Source organism: Tachyglossus aculeatus, chromosome 14 (genome assembly GCF_015852505.1).
Source record: "Tachyglossus aculeatus isolate mTacAcu1 chromosome 14, mTacAcu1.pri, whole genome shotgun sequence".
NCBI classification, from domain to species: Eukaryota; Metazoa; Chordata; class Mammalia; order Monotremata; family Tachyglossidae; genus Tachyglossus; species Tachyglossus aculeatus.
In genome coordinates, this window is record NC_052079.1 from 43689723 (window position 1) to 43699553 (window position 9831).

Consider the following 9831-nt stretch of genomic DNA (forward strand, 5'->3'; position numbering starts at 1 on the left):
GGAGGCACATGGTAAGTTTGGTGTTAGGAAAGTAAAGTGTGTGGGCTGAGTTGTAGGAGAGGGGTGAGGTTAGCTAGGAGTGGGGAAACTGATTGAATGCTACCATACCTATTATTGATGACGGGGGAAAATTGGGGTGGGGCTGTCCCATCCTGCCTCTTTCCCCCCACCTCCCCCTTGCCCAGCCTTGGCCAGGACCACTGGGTTCCACAAAGGGGATGGCAGGGTAGGTGCTTCAGGCAGAACCAGACCCATACATCACTGTGCCTATGCCCCATATACACAGCCTACACCCTCACACCCCCTTCTCCTCTGGAATCCACAAAAGTCCCTCCCCAGCTCTTTACCCATTAGAACAGTGCTTTGCAGAACAGTAAGCACTTAATAAATGCCATCATCATCATATCCAAGGGAACAGCAGTCAAATTGTATGCTGGGCCTTGAGAATTTAGGCAGGTACATGTACTAAGCACTGGGCTCATGCAAGACAAATGGATTTTTTTAAAGAACAAAGGAAAAAATGAAAAGAACCAGTTACGGAGCCAGTGGGAGGAGACTGATTAGGAACCATTTATTGAGTACTTACTGTGTGCAGAGTGCTATACTAACCACTTGGGAGAGAATATGACAGTTGGTAGACAAGTTCCCTGCCCACAGTGAGCTTAGTCTAGAGGGGGAAAACATTTAATATAAATTTTGGATGTGTACAAAAGTAGTGTGGGGTGAGGGAGGAGAAAAGCTGATATAGTGATCAAGGTGGGATGGGATATGTGCTTGAATTAACACGGTAGCAGTTTGGATGGAAAGTGTATATTTTAGCAGTGCTGTGTAAGTTGAACTGACAGGATTCAGGGAAGGTAGGCCAGGAGGAAACCACTCAAAAAAGGTGGGGAGATACCAAAGAAATGTCAGAAATGTCCCATAGTCTCCCACCAGGACAAACTGGTGGGGCTTTGGTTAATGATTTTCAAAGGCTTACAGAAAAAGCAAGCTGCTGATCAATGGTTTCTCATCAAAAAGTCAAAGTTTGACTGAACTGGATCACAAGCAACTGCCCCAGTGGGGCAGTTGAACTCCACACCTTCTATTGTTGGAAAGTGTGAACCACATAACCTGATTTGAGAGCCCAAGGAATTGTTTCATCAGCAAATTTTGGAGTAACTAGTTTTCTCTCAAGTCCAGATCCTGACCCAAAGCCGCCTCTGGTCATCTTCACAGAGTCATCCAGGTTCAGACATGGCAAAAGACAAAATTACTTTAGAGAGCTACTTTGGAATGCAAAGCACTGCTCTAAGCGCTGGGAAGGTTTCAAGGTGATGAGGTTGTCCCACGTGGGGCTCACAGTTTTAATCCCCATTTTACAGATGAGGTAACTGAGGCCCAGAGAAGTGAAGTGACTTGCCCAAAGTCACACAGCTGGCAAGTGTGGCCTTCCCAGACAGCCCCCTCCTTCCTCTCCCCATTCCCACAGCCCCTGTATATATGTATATATGCTTGTACGTATTTATTACTCTATTTTATTTGTACATATTTATTTTATTTTGTTAATATGTTTTGTTTTGTTGCTTGTCTCCCCCTTCTAGACTGTGAGCCCACTGTTGGGTAGGGACCGTTTCTCTATGTTGCCAACTTGTACTTCCCAAGCGCTTAGTACAGTGCTCTGCACACAGTAAGCGCTCAGCAAATACGACAATGAATGAATGAATGGTAAAAGGGTAAAAGGCATGGTAAAGAGATTTTTAAAAATCAGAGTTTAATGATATCACAAAAAAAGGTATTTTCCACCCATATAATACAGAATATTTTTAAAATCATTAACTTTACACTGCAATGATTTACTGAAAATGTCATTTAATACACTCATTCTATATAGTTCAATTGTTACACTATTTCAAATGTTTAAAAGTAGGCAGACATGCATGGTGTTTTAATGTGCATTAGAAAAATTCAAGACCAGACTGAAAAATCCTCAAAGCCATTTTCCAATAGCTCATGTGGCACAGCTAGTTACACTTCTCCAGTAACATCAGTCAGAACATAATTAAGCCTTAATTCACGAAGCTCTTCCAAACAAGCCTTAGCATATGTGGCTTTACATTACATAAAGGAAGTCAAGTAGCTTGACAGTTGATAGAAAAATAAATTCAAACATTGATTTTCCACCTTAGGTGTACCAAATGATCACCGTTGTTGAGAACTCTGTACTTCATCCTGTCTTTCTTTCAGCCCCAACAGCTCCGTTCTGAGTTCACCAGGCTTTGGGGGGTTTTCAGGAATAGTCTACGAAGACAGTAATCACAGTGTCAATACTGTGTCTGAGACTTGGAAGGGCAAAATCAATCAACTGTCTTTACTGGGTGATTACTGTGTGCAGAGCGCTGTAGGAAGGGCTTGGGAAAGTACAATATAACATTATTGATAGACACGCTCCCTGCCCGCCACAAGCTTACAAAGCAGGAAAACCAAAGCCTTCCATGACCCACACATTTATTTACTGAACACCGGCTGTGTGCGTGGCGATGTACTAGGTCTTCAGTGCTATGAAAATATTATTTACAGTTGACAATCAGTTGCGGGAGGGGAGAGGTAGACGGGGTGGGTGTTTGGGGCTGAAAACGTCTCGGGGTGGCGGGATGATGGGGATGAACTGGGTCTGTTGCTGACAGGTGTGGGTGGGTATGGCTGCCCTGACTACGGCTCCCTAGCCGGCAAGTTTAGTACAGTGCTCTAAGCGCTTAGTACAGTGCTCTGCACACAGTAAGCGCTCAATAAATACGACTGATGATGAAGTTCAGGTAATTCTGCTTGTACACAAGAAGTCATTTTATGAGCATCTGGTCAGGGAGCAGGGAGAGAGGTTTCACGAGAGACGGAGGAAGGAGACAGTTTCATGGAAAGGATTCTGTTTGAAGCCAACTGCGGCGGGACGGCCGGAGAAATTTTTACAATTACAAAATACTAGCAAAAACACAAGTCTGTGCCTGGATATCACACACACAGATCTATCCATCTACTTGTAGATAGAAAGATGTGAATACATATGTGGGTATATAGCTCTTCTAAGGGGTATACATATTTATTACTCTATTTTACTTGTACATATCTATTCTATTTATTTTATTTTGTTAGTATGTTTGGTTTTGTTCTCTGTCTCCCCCTTTTAGACTGTGAGCCCACTGTTGGGTAGGGACTGTCTCTATATGTTGCCAACTTGTACTTCCCAAGCGCTTAGTACAGTGCTCTGCACACAGTAAGCGCTCAATAAATACGACTGATGATGATTGATGGTATACATACCAGTGCAGAGATGACTTGGGAGAGGGATGGGAGAAGGGGGGGAATGAGAGTTTACTTGGGGAAGATCTTTTACAGCATATGGATAATTGAGAATTAATTGTAAATATACAGAACTCACCTTTGATAATCATATCAATCAAACTCATATTTACTGAGTGCTTACTCTGTGCAGAGGGCTGTACTAAGTGTTTGGGAGAGCACAATATAACAGCGTGGCTCCGTGGAAAGAGCACGGGCTTGGAGTCAGAGGTCATGGGTTCGAATCCCAACTCTGCCAATTGTCAGCTGTGTGACTTTGGGCCAGTCACTTAACTTCTCTGTGCCTCAGTTACCTCATCTGTAAAATGGGGATTAAGACTGTGAGCCCCCTGTGGGACAACCTGATCACCTTGTAACCTCCCCAGCGCTTAGAACAGTGCTATGCACATAGTAAGCGCTTAATAAAATGCCATTAAAAAAAAAAAACACAGTAACACAGACACATTTCCTGCCCACAAGCTTACAGTCTACAGTCATGGACCTAACTTTATTACCACTGGGCACCCTCCCTTTACTGGTTTGTCCCTTTCTTCTGGTAGTCCTCGTAAAACCAACTGAAGGAAAGCTGTCCAATATTCACAATACTTTTGTACCCATCTGTAATTTATTTACTTATATTAATGTCAGTCTCCCCCTCTAGGCTGTAAGCTCATTGTGGGCAGGAAACGTATCTGTTTAACACCATACTCTCCCAAGCGCTTAGTACATACAGAGTAAGTGCTCAATAAATACGACTGAATGAACAAATGAAAACCTACTTCATTCCCAGATGACAATATTTAACAGTATCTAATCCAACGCTCATCCTAAAGTGGGCAATCAGATCCTGTTGATGAATTAATAAGCAAAAGCAAACGCACACAACAAAAGAACAACCAAGGTCACACACTTACAAGGTCGGGTCTGTAGTACCTATGCACCACTTCTGCTCCTGCAAGCATTGTTAACATGGTAGCGCTGAGCATTTTCAAGTAGTTTGACCAAGGCACCCCGGCTGGCATGGTGAAGAGGAGGAGCGGGGCAGGGGACCCCCAAAGTGCAGGGCAGGCCTTCCTTCTAACGTCTGTGAGGAGGTGGGGAAAGCACAGTGGGTGACCCCAATCAATCGCTAAATCCTGTACCGCTGCCAAAGCTGGGGTTGGACTGCTTACGCGTTGGACTAGGCCGCGGATCCCTTTGTGTAGCTGGCTGCCTACTTACTGGTGGCAACCCCAACTCCACTATAATAATAATAATAATGGCATTCATTAAGCACTTAACCATGTGCCAGGCACTGTACTAAGCTCTAGGGTTGATACAGAGAAGCGGCATGGAAAAGAGCCCGGGCTTTGGAGTCAGAGGTCATGGCTTCAAATCCCGTCTCCGCCGCTTGTCCGCTGTGTGACTTTGGGCAAGTCACTTCACTGGGCCTCACTCATCTGTAAAATGGGGATGAAGACTGTGAGCCCCACGTGGGACAACCTGATCGCCTTGTAACCTCCCCTGCGCTTAGAACAGTGCTTTGCACATAGTAAGCGCTTAATAAATGCCATTATTATTATATAAGCAAATCGGGCTGGACACCGTTCCTGTCCCATACGGGGTTCACAGTCTCAATCCCCATTTTCCAGATGATTTTGGAGAAGCAGCGTGGCTCAATGGAAAGAGCCCGGGCTTGGGAGTCAGAGGTCGTGGGTTCAAATCCTGACTCCGCCAATTGTCCGCTTTGGGACTTTGGGCGTCACTATACTTTTCTGTGCCTCAGTTCCCTCATCCGTAAAATGGGGATGAAGACTGTGAGCCCCACGTGGGACAACCTGATCGCCTTGTAATAATAATAATAATAATAATAATAATGGTATGTGTTAAGCACTTACTATGTGCAAAGCACTGTTCTAAGCGCTGGGGGGATACAAGGTGATCAGGTTGTCCCAAGTGGGGCTCACGGTCTTAATCCCCATTTTACAGATGAGGGAACTGAGGCCCAGAGAAGTTAAGTGACTTGCCCAAAGTCACACAGCTGCCAATTGGCCGAGAAGAATAGAGAAGCAGCGTGGCTCGGTGGAAAGAGCACGGGCTGTGGAGTCAGAGGTCAGGGGTTCGAATCCCGGCTCCACCACCAGTCTGCTGTGTGACCTTGGGCAAGTCACTTAACTTCTCTGAGCCTCAGTTCCCTCACCTGTAAAAATGGGGATTAAGACTGTGAGCCCCGCGTGGGACAACTTGATCACACTGTATCCCCCCCCAGCGCTTAGAGCAGTGCTTTGCACATAGTAAGCGCTTAACAAATGCCATCATTATTATTGATTGGCACGGCCGGGATTTGAACCCATGACGCCTGACTCCAAATCCCATGCTCTTTCCACTGAGCCACGTTGCTTCTCTATGAGAAGCAACGTGGCTCAGTGGCAAAGAGCCCGGGCTTTGGAGTCAAAGGTCATGGGTTCAAATCCCGGCTCCGCCAATTGTCAGCTGTGTGACTTTGGGCAAGTCACTTCACTTCTCTGGGCCTCAGTTCCCTCATCTGTAAAATGGGGATGAAGACTGGGAGCCCCCCGCGGGACCATCTGATTACCTTGCAACCTCCCCAGCGCTTAGAACAGTGCTTTGCACATAGTAAGCGCTTAATAAATGTCATCATCATCATCATCATCCCCAGCGCTTAGAACAGCGCTTTGCACACAGTAAGCGCTTAACAAATATCAAAATTATTATTATTATTATTAAGCGCAGTGACTTGCCCGAGGTCACCCAGCAGACAAGTGGACGAGCTGGGACTGGAACCCATGACCTTCTGAATCCCAGGCCCGGGCTCTCTCCACGACGCCATGCTGCTTCTCAAAAGACTGGATGGAGTACGGCAGATTCTGTTGCCGCTCACGGGAGGGAAATCCGGCAAGGCCCAGTCGTGACTCCTCAGACTCGAACGCACCCACCCACCCACTAACCCGCAGGGCGCTTCCCCTTGCCGCCACTCTCCAGGAGGGCGCGCAGGCCTTCCACGCATGCGCCCAGGAGCCCCTGAGGCCGAAAAGGAAGTCGCGGGCGGCAGGGGGCGCTGCAGTGCGCGCATGCGCCTTCCAGGCGCAGGCTCCGGGTCACGTGGCCCGCCCCGCCCGCGGGGAAAGCGGCGGGCCTGGCCTCGCGTACCCGATACTGTCTAGGAATAATAATAATAATAATAATAATAATAATAATAATAATAATAGCAGCGTGAGAAGCAGCGTGGCTCAGTGGAAAGAGCCTGGGCTTTGGAGTCGGAGGTCATGGGTTCAAATCCCGGCTCTGCCAATTGTCAGCTGTGTGACTTTGGGCAAGTCACTTCACTTCTCTGTGCCTCAGTTACCTCATCTGTAAAATGGGGATTAAGACTGTGAGCCCCCCGAGGGACAACCTGATCACCTTGTAACCTCCCCAGCGCTTAGAACAGTGCTTTGCACATAGTAAGTGCTTAATAAATGCCATTATTATTATTATTATTAATAGCGGCATTTGTTAAGCAGTTACTATGTGCAAAGCACTGTTCTAAGCGCTGGGGGGGATACAACGTGATCAGGTTGTCCCACATGGGGCTCACAGTCAATCCCCATCTCACAGATGAGGTAACTGAGGCTCAGAGAAGTGAAGTGATAATAATAATAATGTTGGCATTTGTTAAGCGCTTACTATGTGCAAAGCACTGTTCTAAGCGCTTGGGGGGATACAAAGTGATCAGGTTGTCCCACGTGGGGCTCACAGCCTTCATCCCCATTTTACAGATGAGGTAACTGAGGCTCAGAGAAGTTAAGCGACTTGCCCAAGGTCCCACAGCAGACGTGCTTTATTAAGCGCTTAGTACAGTGCTCTGCACACAGTAAGCGCTCAATAAATACGATTGATGATGAAGTGACTTACCCAAAGTCACACAGCAGACATGTGGCGGAGCGGGGATTCGAACCCAAGACCCCTGACTCCAAAGCCCGGGCTCTTTCCACTGTTGTCCACTAGCGGACTTGACATGACTGACTCCATTTTGTGTCTGCTGACAGTAATGCTCTGTGTCACCACCCTGGGTGCAAGAACCCTGCGGCCGATTTACACCGATTAACTTATTTTGCACCCTGCTTGTCGATAACACCACTGAGCCATGCTGCTTCTCTTAATGGAATGGAAGGGGATGGAAGGAATGGAAGGGAGGGTGACCGTTTCGGCGTCCTGGGTCTCTTTAAACTGTGACACCTCCCCCCTCCCTCCACCGAGGGACAGGGAACGTGTTCAATTAGACTTGGGTTTATCCGCTGTGCGACCTTGGGCGAGTCATTTAATAAAAAAAAAAAAATAATAATGGTATTAAGCGCTTACTATGTGCAAAGCACTGTTCTAAGCGCTGGGGAGGTTACAAGGTGGTCAGGTTGTACCGCGGGGGGCTCACAGTTTTAATCAATCAATTGTATTTATTGAGCACTTACTGTGTACAGAGCGCTGTACTAAGCGCTTGGGAAGTACAAGTTGGCAACATATAGAGACAGTCCCTACCCAACAGTGGGCTCACAGTCTAGAAGGGGGAGACAGAGAACAAAACCAAACATATTAACAAAATAAAATAAATAGAATAGATATGTACAAGTAAAATAGATAGAATAATAAATATGTACAAACATATGTACATATGTTTTAATCCCCATTTTCCAGATGAGGTAACTGAGGCACAGAGAAGGTAAGTGACTTGCCCAAAGTCACACAGCTGACAGTTGGCAGAGCTGGGATTTGAACCCATGACCTCTGTCTCCAAAGCCCATGCTCTTTCCACTGAGCCACGCTGCTTCACTTCTCCTCAGTTATATCTGTAAAATAGGGATTAAGAAGAAGAATCATAGTATTTGTTAAGTGCTTACTGTGTGCCAAGCACTGGAGTAGATACAAGGTAGGTTATTCCACGTGGGACGCACAGTCTTAATCCCCATTTTCCAGATGAGGTAACTCAGGCGCAGAGAAGTTAAGTGACTTGCCCAAAGCCACACAGCTGACAAGTGGTGGAACTGGGATTAGAACTCATGACCTCTGACTCCCAAGCCCGTGCTCTTTCAACTAAGCCACGCTTAGGAACATGGACTGTGTTCAACCTTCTAGACTGTGAGCCCATTGATGGGTAGCGACCGTCTCTATATGTTGCCAACTTGTACTTCCCAAGCGCTTAGTACAGTGCTCTGCACACAGTAAGCGCTCAATAAATACGATTGAATGAATGTAGTAGAACAATCGTTAAACATTCCCTGATGATCACGAGTTTAGTCTACTGTCAATTAAATAGTAATGATGGTATTTGTTAAGCGCTTACTATGTGCCAAGCACTGTTCTAAGAGCTGGTGTGGCTACAAGGTCATCAGGTTGTCCCACATGGGGCTCACAGTCTTAATCCTCATTTTACAGATGAGGGAACTGAGGCACAGAGAAGTTAAGTGACTTTCCCAAGGTCACACAGAAGACAGGTGGCGGAGTTGGGATTAGAACCCATGACCTTAGACTCCCAAGCACGTACTCGTTCCACTAAGCCACGCTGCTTCATCTAAATGGCTGTCTCTAATGATTACTCTACTTATTTTACTTGTACATATCTACTTCTAGACTGTGAGCCCACTTTTGGGTAGGGACCATCTCTATATGTTGCCAACTTGTACTTCCCAAGTGCTTAGTACAGTGCTCTGCACACAGTAAGCACTCAATAAATACGATTGAATGAATGAATGGGTCAACAGAACACATGAAAAGAAGTACTAAATGTGTGTGTTCTCCCCCAGCGCTTAATACAGCAAGCGCCTATTCTTTCTACCACATAACACAAGGGCGAGTACAATATTGAAATACCCATACACAACTATTGTTATACAGAACAACATACCATTTTTAGTAAACAGGAAGGATTAACAGAGATGTCCGCAGGAGTCGATGAACGGATTGGAGAAGGCAATGTTATTCTGGAAGTGTTTCACGGAGGTCATTCATTCAATCGTATTTATTGAGCGCTTACAAGTCGGCAACATATAGAGAGGGTCCCTATCCAACAACGGGCTCACAGTCTAGAAGGGGGAGACAGACAACAAAACAAAACGTGTAGACGAGTGTCAAAATAGTCAGAACAAATAGAATTAAAGCTATATGCACAATGAGTCACCCCCGAAATTCTGAGGGGAGAATATGGGACCCTTCATACAGGAAGCTCACTCCTCTAATTTTCTAAAATTCATTCATTCATTCAATCGTATTTAGTGAGCGCTTACTTTGTGCAGAGCACTGTACTAAGCGCTTGGGAAGTACAAGTTGGCAACACATAGAGACTGTCCCTACCCACCAGTGGGCTCTCAGTCTAGAAGGGGGAATAATGATGGCATTTATTAAGCACCTACTATGCGCAAAGCACTGGGTAGGTTACAAGGTGATCAGGTTGTCCCACGGGGGGCTCACAGTCTTAATCCCCATTTTACAGATGAGGTAACTGAGGCACAGAGAGGTTAAGTGACTTGCCCAAAGTCACACAGC

At 46.0% G+C, this 9831-nt stretch overlaps 1 protein-coding gene across 2 annotated transcripts; it reads right to left on the reverse strand.

The window, feature by feature from the left end:
• Positions 1–1736: 1736 nt before the first annotated feature.
• On the reverse strand, positions 1737–6337 carry C14H12orf73 (chromosome 14 C12orf73 homolog). 2 transcript variants are annotated; one of them, XM_038756685.1, is made up of 3 exons: positions 6264–6337; positions 4230–4399; positions 1737–2280 (listed from the first exon to the last, which is right to left on the reverse strand). In XM_038756685.1, the coding sequence occupies exons 2-3, from the start codon at positions 4335–4337 to the stop codon at positions 2182–2184; spliced, it is 207 nt and encodes a 68-aa protein (XP_038612613.1). In that variant the 5' UTR covers positions 4338–4399; positions 6264–6337; the 3' UTR covers positions 1737–2181. The 2 variants fall into 2 exon arrangements, with proteins under 2 accessions (XP_038612613.1, XP_038612612.1); XM_038756684.1 differs by lacking the exon at positions 6264–6337 and adding an exon at positions 6057–6091.
• Positions 6338–9831: the final 3494 nt, after the last annotated feature.